The sequence below is a fragment of the Polyodon spathula genome, chromosome 2 (genome assembly GCF_017654505.1).
Source record: "Polyodon spathula isolate WHYD16114869_AA chromosome 2, ASM1765450v1, whole genome shotgun sequence".
In the NCBI taxonomy this organism is placed as follows: domain Eukaryota; kingdom Metazoa; phylum Chordata; class Actinopteri; order Acipenseriformes; family Polyodontidae; genus Polyodon; species Polyodon spathula.
In genome coordinates this window covers 17,119,617-17,134,611 of record NC_054535.1, presented here as the reverse complement: position 1 = coordinate 17,134,611, position 14,995 = coordinate 17,119,617, and the positions used below count along the sequence as shown (strand labels likewise).

General features: G+C 40.3%; 1 protein-coding gene across 4 annotated transcripts in view; it reads left to right on the top strand.

Moving 5' to 3' along the window:
- LOC121330837 (lateral signaling target protein 2 homolog) overlaps positions 1-14,995 on the top strand; it is a 125,078-nt gene that overhangs the window by 108,047 nt on the left and 2,036 nt on the right. For 2 of the 4 annotated variants that reach the window (XM_041277687.1, XM_041277705.1), the window contains 5 exons: positions 1,763-1,867; positions 6,050-6,213; positions 6,696-6,812; positions 7,944-8,048; positions 13,024-13,127. In XM_041277687.1, the coding sequence (XP_041133621.1) occupies positions 1,763-1,867; positions 6,050-6,213; positions 6,696-6,812; positions 7,944-8,048; positions 13,024-13,127 (595 nt within the window). The remainder of the gene's footprint in view (positions 1-1,762; positions 1,868-6,049; positions 6,214-6,695; positions 6,813-7,943; positions 8,049-13,023; positions 13,128-14,995) is intronic. The other 2 variants (XM_041277697.1, XM_041277714.1) reach the window with 1 other exon arrangement.

Sequence of the window (14,995 nt, the reverse complement as noted above, 5' to 3'; positions counted from 1 at the left end):
TGTAATACCAGATAGCAGTTGAGATATTCAGGAGAGGAAGGGTTCAAATGCTGCTTTTATGCTGTAACAAACTTATTCTTATGGTTTGTTAGGTGCCCTTGGATCAGCTGCTAAAGCTGGAAAAAGGCTAATTTTACCCTTCCGAAAAGACAAATAAAAAAAAAACAATTTTCTAATCCATTATAAAGCGTTTGATAAGTTTTCTTACAAAAGCAGAGGAGACTTCTGAAGTGAATATTAAACCATTAGAATAATGGAAAGGAAGGCTGAGTGTAGGATGTGTTAGTACTAGGTGTAACTGGAGCAGCTGATGAGGATTTCTCGAGAAATCGTGTCTGGGTTGGTCTGCCTGTCGGTTTAACAGGCCGATTTAGTGGAGATAAGCCAGAAAGCTCTAGGAACTTTTCACTCTTTATTTCTTTATTATTTTCCTCAATCCGTTGACATTCTGCGAGATTCTGTTCCTTGTTATATTGAAGAATAACTCTTCACATACAAATTGATGTTTTTTTTTATTTCAGCATAACTTTATTCCAAATATGATATTTAGAAGGTTGAAAATGTGCCGGTCACCCGTGACAACCTGCTGTGGTTGGTTGTTACATGGTATGGGATTGGTTGTTACACAATATGGGTTTGGTTGTCACAAAGTATGTTCTTGGTTTTACAGTAGACAGTAATCCAACATCTTTTGTTTTTTAAATAACAAAGTTTCTACTGTGTACAATGACAGAAAGTTGTATTCTTACTTTTTATGTGAACATAAAAAATATAGACCTATATAGGTTTGAAATGTTGACCCATGCTACAAAATAATACCACATCCTCCACAAAACCAAAGGACAAACAGTAAATCATTTAAGTAAGCATTATCTGGTGACATATCCCACATGTTGGTGTAAAAAAAATAGAAAGAAAAATTATAAAACTTCTTCCTATAGGATGTGACTACCAACCCCCAAAACTATGTGATATCCTGCCCAAACCAGACTTTACATGATAATGAAATTCTCTCCGTACTGCTGGGAGAGCCTACTGGTTTTGCTTTTACACCAAAAGATAGCCTGTGTCTGGTTCTATTTAACATGGCCATCCGTTCTAAATAAACTCCAACACTACTAAGAGTTATAACATAAATAACAAGATAAATTTTTTTACTTTTGTTATGTAAAAAAGGAAATATGTGCTAACCGTTCTGTTTGATGGAGTTGACCTCAAATTACAAGGTGGTTGAGTTCCAGACAATAGAACACACATTCAGCATTCGTATTACCTGACTGTGCCATCTAGTTTCATAGTTATGAGCACTGTAACAACCAACCCTGGTCTCCCATGTATATATTATACAAAAGTAGGATGTGGAATAGGTTGTCTTCAGGAGCTTGGGTAATACTAAAGCTGGTGTATACAGCCTTACTTGAAACATCCACATTTTGTGTCAATAAATAAATAAATGAATATGTTTTTAGATACTGCACTTCAAGTTGATTTATGACTGAGTGTGTGTGTATTAGAATTATTAATTCTGATATTGAAGGATGATGTTAATATTGTATTCTTTATTTCTTGTATTAGTTTTTCTTTGTTGTTTTGCTTTGCCATGTCACGTGCATGTGTGCATTGGCTTTAGTAGTCTTTGCAGTATGAATTAATTTGAATTTAATTTGCTTGGACCATTATCTTTGGTCATATGAATTCCACTTTTTCATGCCATTCTGTTTCCAAAGCATGTTTCCATGTTTGTTTTTGTTTTTGTTTTCAGTTCTTGTGGCAGTTTGCAGGATTCCCCGCTCAGTTCCATCTCTAGCAGTGACTGTGAGAGTGTGTCTGTCACCACTTGTAGTCTGTCCAGCACATACACACCAAGGTAATGATGATGACCTTTCACACACAAGCACCGGCCCTCCCATCTTACACTAATGGAACATTAAGAAACATTAAGTGCATCTCTTTGTGCATCTAGCTGTCAACCGGAGAATCAAGGTTATTTAAATGTCATGTATAACTGGTAGAGGGACATTTACTCAAAGTGTTGGGAATCTACAGTGTTATAGGTAAACATTTTTATTCAGAACCAAGAGTCCTCGTCTGACCATTTTCACTGTCCTTTGCAAAGGACAGTTATACAAACTCACAATGTGATTGCAATCATGGGGACAGGGTGAGGTGGCTTGTGTTTGAATTAGATGCATCAGTGATGTTAGTGTGCAAGTTAAATGAGTTCATCAATTTCAAAAGTAAGAGAAAGGGAGGACACTTAGTTTGGCCAGAGGTCTGAGATCAATACCTGTTTACTAGGATGTGCATTGGGGTCTGAGCTATTTTGCATTTTTTTTTTTTTTTTTTTTTTTACTGTTAGATTTGTGGCGGTAAAGGTTACAGGTACATGCCGTACATAAAATGAATGTGCAAACACTCAGCTTCCATTAAAAAAAGTGAAATAGTCTGAAAATCCCCCTGAAAAAGACACATGCTTTTTAGAAAACATTATTTATTGTTTGTAAAATGTATTTTATCATGGCCAGCTCAAATCTGACAAATTGGATAATAAATAAATGAATTAGGGCAATATATACTAAAGGGACCAAAAGCAATAAAAAAAAGAACAATATTCAAATTGTTCATCCCAGGGACCCTGATCACGTGGCTCAAATTGGAGCTATTCACTGCGGCTTGAAAGGCCAGCAATTTGGTGACCAGGGCAACCTAACTAACAGCTCTGGTCTCATGCATCTGATCCACAAACAAAAACAAGCACATATTTATCAGAAAATAGGTCCTTGTGTCTTCGATGTCACCATTTCTTAGTTTGTAAAGATTTTGGGGTAGATGTACTGAAGTGTTGCGTCTGCCGCAATCGTTGCAACCAGTCGGAAGTGTAGAGTGAAATGTACTAAACAAACGCAACGCTGTTAGCATGTTTTAAACAGTCGCAATTGTTGCTGGCATTTCCCAGTCCGCTTTTTCTCGTGTGTTGCCAGTTGTGCTCAATGTATTTGAGACGAACACCCAAGTGCCTAATTTTCACTAAAGTCAGGGTGTACGTACAAGCCTTGAAAACAAATTTCTATGACATTTCTGGTTTTCCCAGCGCATTGGGAGCAATAGACTGCACACAGTTGTCCATAGCTTAATGTTAGCAAGTCAGCTTATCAAAATATTTATGGATGAGGAGCCACTCGGTTTTAGAGACAGGTATAATTGGGTGTCGTCAGCATAACAATCAAAGTTGACCTTATGTCTACGGACAATATCGCCCAGGGGCAGCATGTGTAAAGAAAACAGAATTGGTCTGAGATCTGAACAATGTCCATGGCAGACAACTTGAACTGAGAAGCAGCCCCTTAACTCATACTCATATTTATTATTATTATTATTATTATTATTATTATTATTATTATTATTATTATTATTATTATTATTATTATTATTATTATTTGTTCTGTTTTTGTTTACTTTCTTGGTATCCTCCCTCAATTAACATTTCTACGCAGACACACGCACTTAAATTATAATTTTTTAATTTAGTAATTGCAATAAAAAAATATTCTGAATAATTCTTGCCTTGCAGTAGAAAGTAGCTTCAAAGTGGGTTTTTTACTGTCTCTAAAGCCCCTTTCACACTAGCACTTTGACCTGGGTCCTGACTTGGGTTCAGGCTACCCAGGTCACAATCCCGCGTATTGGGAAACCATGTACCTGGGTCGTACCCGGGTTAACCTGGGTCCCAGCAACCCACCTCAAGTTGTGGCTTGACACTGTTTGACCCGGGTTGAGTGAGACAAAATGCATGGCAGCCGATGAAATAACAAACAGCCACGTCTGCATAAAGGTTTTAGCAAGGAATGTTTTTGTTTGTTCTGTTTAGCCATATTTTTGTTGCTGGAGACACACCATGAGCCAAATTGCAGCATGGATGAAGAAAAATTTTATCTAGTCAACATTTGGGTCGACGTTTCAGTCCAGAGACGCTTGGATGGAAGCATCAGTAGCAAGCTGCTTCCGGGGCATTGATACACATATTGTTTACCTGCTCCTGTCACCCAGGTCAACTCTGCTTTATCAAAAGCAATGTGAAATTGCATAACCGACCTGTATGACACCAGGTCCTGACCCGGGTAGAGCATGCCAGTGTGAAAGGGGCTTAAAGCATGCCAGTGTGAAAGGGGCTTAAATTTTATGATTCTGACTGGTTCAAACAAAAAAACTTTTGTTTGTTTGTTTTTTTTTCACTTTTTGATGTAGTCGTGCTTTGATCTGAATCTGAAGAAAGTATTTAAATAATTACAATAAGAACAACTCATAATTATTGAAACAAAAAAGGATACAATGTTTAGGGGACATTAAAATAAATAAGTACAAACCTAAGAAAATACTGAAAAGCAGTTCATATATTGAACGGTAATTCATTCAGATCAGCTAAACAAATTCTCCACAGTGTAAGGCTTATGGATCACAGTAAAATTATGAACACTGGGCACAGTATATCCCTTTTCACAGTTTAACAATGAGCTCCCAGCAGGGTCAGATCTTGGATAGAATTTTCAAAGCTTTGATGAGGCTGCCGATCGAAAAATCCAATAAGACTTTCTCTTCAAGCGCATTCAATACCCGCAGAGCAGCTGCCAGAATAAGCAATATTAAAACTGCATGGAGGATAGGTTTCTTTATTCTAATCTGAGTCTCTCACAAATAGCCTTTGACATATAGAATACAAATGTATTTCTTGATCCAATGAAACTGTCAGATAGGTACATGTACAGAGTACTTACTGTCTTTCAGCCACTGGGAGGTAAGATCATGCATGCTGTTCAGTTTATTATTTGAAGATATTCATACAGGATATATACACTGTAATCTAACTTGTTTGTTGGGATGTCCTGCTCACATTTACAATGAAAATAAATGAGGGCTGAAAGGCATTAAACGATATTAAAACAAAATGTCAAAAACAATGACAGCAGGTTGTTTTAAAATCTATCCCGCTGCTTTCAAGCAGCATTGGATTAAGCTTGTGACTCATATATTCAGAGCAGAACTCTGATATTGGTGCCTTTTTCTTATAATCCCAACTGTACTGTAACTCCACAAAGTACAGCCTGTGTTTGCAGTGCTAGACTGATTTCTGGAATCTCGCATCGGCTGGTCTGAGGGCATGTTGCAGTTCAAATCCTGACGGCTTACTGCACTGTAGGGAGAGCAGTGGCCTGCGTTGTGAGAGCCGAGCTGACCTGTTAGTCCGCTTTCTTAGGGCTGAAGGAAGATGTGGACTAAGAGGAGTGAGGGTGGAATCACAGCACCTGATCTAGCTGAATCATCAGAAAGGTTGTTGACTGCTGGGCTGGGTCAGTTTGACGGTCACAGTACAGTCTGACATTGCTGGATTGTGACTGTAAAATACTGGGTGCTCATTAAAAAGGTCGTGCCAGAGCTGTCAATTAGGCTGAAGTTAATAATGGGTTGCAGTACCCGAACACACTTGTCAGAACACTGTCTCCAATCTCAAAGATAGCACTATTTTATGTGGTGTACACAGCAGGTGGTAAGGGGATTACTATTTGAAAATCTCTATGCTCTGCTGATGTTATTGCTTGCATTTGCAGGGGTAAGCAATAACTTCATGCACTAGCCTTCAATCTATGAAAGCAAAATGCAGCTTACGTCATAAATGTGATTGTTGGGCAGTCGCGTGATGTTGCTCTGTACATCCGGAGTGGGGCCACTTTTGGGAGCCGTTTAGAAAAAAAGTAGCCCCATCATGAAGTATTGAACCATGTGAGTTGCTTGATTGTGTGTATTGGAGCTTAGAGCAGTAAGCTGATTGCCCTGGAGGAACCAAACAGAGCGGTTCTGTTTCCATGTCATTCAGTTCCTACAGCAGGCCACTTTTTTTCTTAAATGTCTAGGATTAAAAATTAAAGAGGATCCCCTAAATAAATAATTGAATTGTTAAACTCTATATAATTGTCACACATGCTGGATTTGAACCGTCTCTGCTGACTGGACAGACACCGCCACGTTCTTGTCGTGTCTCTGTTGTATTGTGCAGCCCCATCAGCAGCCTGACCACCAGCTCGTACACCTCAGGGGACCTCGACCACGAGGAGATCCAGCTTGCCCTGCACGCAGCCAAGATGGCATCCCGGGAGAAGATCCGCTCCCGATTCCACAGCAGCAGTGACCTCATTCACCGGCTCTTCGTCTGTATCTCAGGTACACCCAGCCTGCCACCGGAGAGGGGTTTAGGGAACTGTCCTGTCTTGATCTCCAGTGCAGTCAAGTGCAGTCTTGGTCAGGGATGATCACTCAAGGATTTAAACATTCATGACTGTGGTGCTTCAGTGCATATCCCATGAGCCCACGCTGTACCAAGTGAGAAATGAACGCCCCTGTGTGGAGCATTGGTTGATAGAGGGAATACTAACTTTCATTTTTAAATTGCTGATGGAAGTTTGAACAGACAACCTACCTAAGGTGCCCAACACCATTCCTGATTTTGCCCAGCTGCCGGAGGATTGGTATGAATGGAACCCCGGTTGTTTCTTTGCTCTGACCTTTTATCTACACAGCCTCCATTCTACCTGCTGTGCACCAAGCAGTGTATTTCAGCAGCCCAGTGCCTCCTCAAGCACTGCCTTTTTAACCCGTGTGGAGTTCATTGATAGCTCATGTAAAATGTTTCTTCCTTGTCCCAGGTGTGGCTGATCAGCTACAGACCAACTATGCCAGTGATCTCAGAAGCATCTTGAAGACGTTGTTTGAAGTCATGGCAACAAAGCCTGAACTGGAGGACAAGGACAAGCAGAAGAAAGGTATGAGACGCTGGGGGAGTCGTGGGGGAGTGGCACTGCATTCAAACTCTGTTGTAGTTCAGTGCTGTAGTAGCACAGTTGTGAAGGACAGTTAATGTGCAGTTTGTAACATATGTTGGGGCTTACACTGTTCTCAGTATGGCACTGTTCAAGCCGAGAGCGATTGAAACCTTGCCTGTGAAAACAAGATGGATTGATGTCAGTCTGTTCCCATTATCACACACTGTGATGTATCACACCTCCCCAGTTCTACAATAAAACCATCGCGACATGTTTCATCACAAAGTGGATGGACTTGCATGCACCCCTTGAAAACTCCACCATATTCATATACATGCATGAGCCATACATTTCTCATTGACTATATGGGTCTGTTACCTTTATAGAATTATACTGCAGCATCACTGCAGTAAACTTCAGGATAAAACAATACTTGTACCAGACTTCATTACAAGTCACCCTGTGCTGCACACATGTTTTGCTACAGTGCGTTTGTTTAAGGGTGCGGCTTTGACCAGAGAAGACAGAGCAAGTGAACAATACTGAAAACATGCTTAAGAACTTGTAGTAAAAAGATAATATATGAACCCCAACAAACTAGTTCCATGCTTGCATGTGCTTGAGGCAAATTAACAACTGCATACAAAATCTATTTGTATTCCACCCGTTACATACATACTGCATTCTTTCTAATTTTTTAACCTCTTTTTTTTCTACTTCCCATTTACAAAGTTGACTTTAAATCTGCTTGTATACTGCAGTACCTTTTGTCACACATGATCTCAAAGTGCTTTTTCAAACAGCTGAATCACGAGCATCCACTGAAGTTCAGACACCTCTGAGGCAGAAGGCATTATGTATTAGGCATTAACAACAGCTTCAGTTTTATGACCCACTTTTTTTGTCTCTGTCCATTTCACACAAAATTAATAGAAGCATAAAATGCAGGTCACATAGTTTTTCTAGTTTCCTGCTACAACCCTGGGTTACCTGCTGGGGAATGGTCAGTAAATCAGATTATCGCGCCAGGGTTTTTAACCTGTACATTTTAACGTGCTAATCTGAGCCTCATCACATCTTTAATGAGTGCTGCACTCTGATGATGTGGTTTAATGAGTGCTTATATTACAGCTGGCCAGGGCCTGAGAAGTGCAGCACTGGAGGACTGCGCTTTGTGTCAGGAAAACATTTCATCCTCCGAGATTGCTGCCAAGGCCAGGGACGGGGAGTTTGAAGGTAAGACTCAAAGGAGATTTGCACTGCACTGAAAGTCACCATGAAAGATTATACTGTATAGAAGCGACAGCCAAATGGACGAACCCTGTCCTGTGGTTTATCGAAATAGAAGATGAGCATAAAACAGCATTGGTCTTTCACATGAGAGATGAAATGTGTTTGAGTCAGCTTGTAGACTGGGATACATTGCAAAGAAACATCCTTTATACAAAGGATCGCCCCTTGATATATATGCTGACATTGCTTGCTTTATTTAAAATTAGTTGCTGAGCAGAAAAGAAAGAAAAAAAAAAACGGCTGAGTAAAAACATTGATTGATTCTTGTGACATTCAGTCCTGAGGACAGTGTTGTCTGGGAAGGTGCTGCTGCAATGCAGCAAAGCACAACCAAAAGTGTGCATCTCTCTGTTTTCTCTTATTATAAATGATGTGAGACAGCAATGCAATTACCAGTTCCCTGCTACAAAATTGATGTGGGCAGCCCAAGCCTCAGGAACAAATGGATGACCTTTCGCCTTTCAACACAGCTTCAACAGTCTAAATCCACATGACTTGGAAAAAGAACAACATTACACAGCAGGGGGGTTGTACGCAAAGAGCAAAGGTACTTATTATTAAGGTCAAGTTTGGGGCTGTCATCAGTATTGCTAGACCTGTCACAGTCTTGCTGTGCAAACCAAGCCGAACTTGCGTTTTAACAAACCTTCACTGTAGGGGAAGCTACACCATTCCAGTTTACACTGTGAGCTTAATTAGAAAATAAACATGGCAGTCACAAGCTCAGATGTGTTTAATTAGGGTCCCAGTAAAGCCTAGAATGGGTCAAACTGCAGTCCAGCTGGGATCTAATACTGGATTCACACACACACACACACACACACACATACATATAAGCCTCTTCCATTCATTCATTTAACTATTCTGAAAAAGGCTATGTGGTAAAATGTAACATTTTGTTTTTCATGACTTAGCAGCATATTTTCCTGTAACATTTTGCTTGACTCCCAGCAAACATATTCACCAAGTGGTTTCCATTACAATTTTTTTTTACAACATGTTCAATATTTACTTTAAAACCGGAAGTTATGCCTTTGTTGCCTGATTTTCTTCCAACCATCCAATCGTTTGTATGTTTCTGACAGTGAAATGGACCAACAGCTAAGCACAGGTACCGGAATGTTCCGATACTTTTTTCTATAGGCAGAACCTTGACTTAAGAATTAACTTAAGATTCTTTACCGATTTTTTTTTTTTTTTTTTTTTTTTTTAATATAAAAATGCTTATATAGTGCCTGACCGCTGTAATTTTGGTGCCTGTGCACCGATGAAGCGATCTCAAATTAGTCATTTTAGCCACAGAAATAGGCACTAGGAACAATAAAATCAGTGTCCGATTCCCTACGTGCCACTTTTGATGGTGCACGAATCAGAGTCTCCGTTAACCGGTGTGTATTTTAAATGTTTGCAGAGTCAAGAGTCGCACACATCCCCCTATTTCCACACAGTTGGGTGATTCAGTCAGTCGTCCTTGTGATTTAATGAAGAGAACATAAGAGACTTATGTTCCAAACTACAGTGCTACTTACAGTAGTACTGTAGTTTGTAATAGTAAAAATGCTGACGAAGAAGACTGTGGCCATAAACACGTGTTTTAAAGCTGCTTTGTACATCGGTCAACACAGAGACCCAGGGATTGGAATGAACGACTGCTCTTGCAACTGGCTTAGTATGAGGGTAACATTGTAAATTTGCATGGAAAAAAATGTTTTGATGGGAGAGGAATGAGGTGCTGGTGGGCTGGAATGTGTGTCCATGTTTTCCCTGTGTGTCTGCTATAGCTGAGGGAGGTTAATTTAGGGCAGCAGTGGAAGATATTTTTTTTTTGCAATGGCCCACCAAAAAGTAGCCAAATTTGTGTTTTTTTTAAACCCGCCAGAAAACTCACTTACATTTAAAATGTAATACATGTATATCTTACAGAAGCATAAATAAGTGCTATACATTTATTAAAAGAAAATGTTAGGAACTGTTTATTTATCTATTTATCTGCTTGGCTTGTTTTTATCACAATTTACAGTACCAGAATTGCTGTTTTTGTTACCTGATGAGATCAAATGCAGTAGGTCCAGAAAAAAAATATTCAGCCTGCAGTGTCAAATTTAATTGTTCAGAACTGTCAGCATATACCGTCTTTAAAAATAAATTTAAAAAACAAAAACAATAAAAATTCACTGATACAGTTCTTTTAAGGGCAACCTTAGCAACTTCCACAGTTTTCTTTGCCGTTCATTTTCTTCCAGTTTTCAACAGCGGTGCTGCCTCCTTTACGCATTTGTCGCGTGAATCTACTAGTGTCATTTCCAGTCGGACTTTGGCGCACTTAAACTCCTCGGTTAGAGCAGAGATTGGTAGCTGCAGTATTCTTTCACCGTAAAGTCCCACTCTGCTGAGGCAGCGTGGAACTCCCAACCATTTCCTGAAGTATGAACTGATTAAAGCTTCCAGCTTCTCAACTGTTGTCAAGGAAACCTCGTACACAGTCAGTGGCCACAGCAGTCTTGGCAGTAGACCAAACTGAAAGCACCAGAGTTTCAGTTTGCCTGGTAAAGCGCTGCTGTTTATGCTCTTCAACCCTTCCACTGCTTGCTGTCTAACTTCTCCAACACGAACTGTGTCCTTTTTAGATCCCCGTCGTACCATCTCCCTAGACTTTTCACTGGCTTCTCGGACACTGTTGGTATTTCCTCACCATCAAATAAATACAAATAAAAACATGAATTAGTATAGTATACTTTCAGATTCAGGACTACACCACTGCAGCTAGTGGTAGTTGAGGGTGACCAATGTGTTGGATTCAAAGGCAGTATTCTTTGTTTAAGGATTAAGGGGGTGATAGCTAAAATGTTTGCATGATGACCACATCCTCATCAATATGAATCTTTTTGCCGTTACTTTTGTTCCACTGCAATGTGTCCAACATATTTTTTATATACCACAGCCCTCAAATGTTAGTTTTTTTTTGTTAGTTTGTTTTTTACACACCTTAATCAATTGTGAAAAGATGACAATTGAGTGTGAGAGCTTTATTGTATACTACAGCTATCTAGTGTAAACGATAAGGCAGTGCTGCCAAGCAGGGAGTCCATAACTCTACCAGGTGTGGAGAATACACTCTGACAACTCCCGCCAGGTGGACTCGAAACTCACAGTGGTGTCTGAGAGACTGTTACTGTTAAGCAAGAAGCAAATTAATGGAAAACAAGTCTTAAACCCTTTACCTATCTTATACTTTTGAAGACTCCTGGTATTCTTTCTGTTCTTATGCCATTAACATCTTTCATGTTGAATTTTTTTTTTTATTCACTTCTGCATTGCAATTATAGTCTTGGTGACAACGAATCAGAAATCAGACTTCTAATGGACTAGGTCAGAGATTCACACTAGGTCACTACGGGTCTTCGCTATAAAAACTTCAGTCAAGGCAGATGTTTGATGTGACTGGCATCCGTTTCTTGCATAATAGCTGTATAAAATCAACTACAGCCGGTTTTATAATCTTGTTTAAATGGTGTATGCTCAAAATACATTTGTTAGATTTACAAGGAGTTTTTGGGTGGTCCATATACACAACATACTTTAAAAGTTCCCCGAGAAAGCAGTGTAAGTTGTGAGCAGTTATTCTAGCAGATATTACCTGCTGCTCTGAATATGACCTCTGACTTGTGAGCTATTGGATAACAGAAAGACTGGTCCAAAGGTGAACATTACAATAGTGGCATATAGCAATGTGGCAGGCTGGCGAGTGGAAAGAGGCCCAGAGACAGACTGCAGTTCAAAAAAATAACTATTTTATTATAAATAAACACAAAAATGAAAGGGCACAAGGGCCAAAACAAAGCAATTTAAACACAAAGAAAGACAAAAAGCAAAACTTACAAAAATAACAATTTCCAGGCTGGGCAATGCCTTCACTGGATTCAAACTTTCCAAACAACCAAAAAAAAAAAAAACCCAACTTGCTTCCTCAGCTCCCTCTCTCCAAATGAGAAGCAGAGGCCTCCTTTTATGTCAGGTGGCTGGGCGCTGATTGATCGTTAATTAAACTAATCATCTAATCAACCCCAGCCACCTGAACACAATGAACCAAGGCAGGTAGGGGAAGTTAAACCCATCCCTGCCAATTTAAAAAGGGCAGAGCTTTGCTCTTCCACAAGCATCTTTTACCTTCTATAAAGTAATTGTACCTAACAAAAAAAATCCTTCATTCTTACCTGTTTTACACTTCCATTAGCTACATATCTGGTAATACTTTCGGTTAAAGAAATTCTCAGTTTCTGTGCCTTATTCTCAGAATATTTGTAAAGCATGCACTTCCTGAGTCATCTCACCTTTGGAGAGTGTTCTGCGTAAAAGCAGGTCACTGATGTTACTGACCAAAAACATGTCAGCCAATAGGGGAATCAGCTGTTTGGTACCAGATTACATTTTTTATTATAAAAATGCATGTTTGGGGCTCCCGAGTGGTGCGTGAAGTGCAGGATGCGCCCGATATCCTGGAGATCACAGGTTCGAATCCAGGATAAGTCACTACCAACCATGACCGGGGGTTCCTAGGCGGCGGCGCACTACTGGCTGAGCACCGCCTGGGTAGGGAGGGCTTAGGTCGGCAGGGCAGTCCACGGTTCACCGTGCACCAGTGACCCCTGTGGCCAATAGGGCGCCTGGGGTTCTGCAGTGGAGCCATCAGATCTGTGTTGTCCTCCGGCGCTATAGGTCTGGTGGCCTCGCTGTGGAGCTGCATTGCGAAAAATGACAGATTGGCAGGAGCATGTTTCAGAGGACGCATGTTCCAGACTCCATTTCCCGAGTCACCAGGGGGTTTCAGCAGTGAACCGGGATACAAATAATAATTGCAGTCTAATTGTCTGCTAAGAAGCACAGCCTGTTTTAATTGCGCTCTCTCCTCTGTCCACAGACCCTCCAGACTGGGTTCCAGATGAGGTCTGCAGCTTCTGCACTGCCTGCGAAGCTCCCTTCACTGTCATCCGCAGGAAGCACCACTGCAGGAGCTGTGGCAAGGTGATTAATCAAGAGCAGGGCTGGGGCAGGGGGAGCCCTTCCCGTCGGGATGGAGGAGACGAGGAGAGCTCTCTGGAGTAGAACCCAACAGATGTGTTCTTTTCATGCAGGCTATTCATTCACTTGTCTTGATGTTGTTACCCAGCATGGCACAGTTAGATATTTCTTTCTTTTAGCTCTTTTACCTAATTTCTAGAGGTGCTCTGTTACAGAAGTGTGATTATTATTGGTGTATTTTCACCTACCTAAAAGTTAGATTTTACACATAAACACCCTATATTACAATATTTGTTGAAAGTTGTTAATTTATGAGTAAAATCAAATTTTTAGGTAGGTGAAAATAAATCCACCAATAATAATCACACTCCCGTCACAGAGCAATACTTGTTGGCGGGTAGCATGTGAATGAGATCATATCTGCGATTTGCGAGACAACGTCGTAGAATCATCCAGAATTACAATTTATTTTTAATCATCAATGGTGATTTTTTGCACACCGGAAAGCCATGTACAGTATTGAAAAACAAAATCCAGAATTGGCTGACCTTTGGGAATTGCATAACAAGACATAGGGTGGACGTGTAACATGGAGTCAAGGATTGCAGTATAGATTAAGGCTTATTTTCCCAATAACTTCATCAGTGATCAGAATGTGCATGCAAGCAAATAATTTATATATTTATTAACTGGGCACCAAAAAGGAGTGGCATTGAAGACATTTTTTCAAAATTCCCACAAATCCTTTCCAGCCTTATCTGAAACCTCTAGACTACAATTTTCCAATACAAACTCTCAATGCTTAGCAGTTCAAGATTTTTTAGGCTTAGTTACTGTAAATATCAGCTTATGTTTCCTTGAGATCACAGAATTTGATTGACCACAGCAATTAATCAACCCCCCACCAATATAAAAAGACCAAGTTACCGTAGGTTCAAACTCAGCAGCATCTTTCTTTTTCCTTTGCTAAAGAGAATGCATTCAAGTATTACTCTGTGATACACTTAGAATCAGGTGAAGCTTGGCAGCCATACTGCACATAGGTTCCTGCTCATGTAAACAGATGGAGTAGTAATAACAGTGCTTAGAAGGGTAGAAGAGAATTAGATGGAGCCACACTGGGGGAATAGCCTGGACCTGGAAGGTGTGAAACTGAGTACGATTGCCGTCAAGTAACAGGTGGAACAGAAATTCCTCCAGCCACGTTCTGAAACACCCTTAAGAGCCTCTGTTTTTGCAGTGCTGTAGCTAAAGGCCCTTGAAATCACTTGCATTACCTTCCGTTTCTCGTTATGCTCAACTGCTCTGGACCAATTCAGAGCAACCCACCTAGCTTCTGAAAAGCTCAGAGCAAAATCCAATACCTTATTGTTTCATTTATTTTTTCACCCTCATTCACCCTTCACCCTTCCTTTTTGTGGAGGTCATTAAGGCGTAAAATCCTTGGATGACAAATCGAGCTGATTTGTAAACAAACCTGTACCTTATCACTGGCCCCAGCACACCCAAGATGGCTTGGTGAGGCCAATTACTTGACCTCTCTTCCCACAGATGCCACAGGCATCATTTCTAGATGGTTGTTGAGCCTCATGTTGTTGGAATTCGTAACTTAATTGTGATGGCTACAATGGACTTCTTTATACATTCTAAGCAGATGTGGCACCGTAACACTAAAGTAAAGGTGTATTGCCAGGGTACAAGGAAAGGTGTCTAGCACCGAGTGCTTTAACCTGGTAGAACATATCTAGGAATACTTTGACTGGAAGCTGATGCCTTTGTTTGCGTCCGCCACCTGTGATAGAGTGATTTAAAGTGCAAAGGACATGCAATTACATACTTTGTGCTTTTGATTTGTAACAAAAATAATCGCC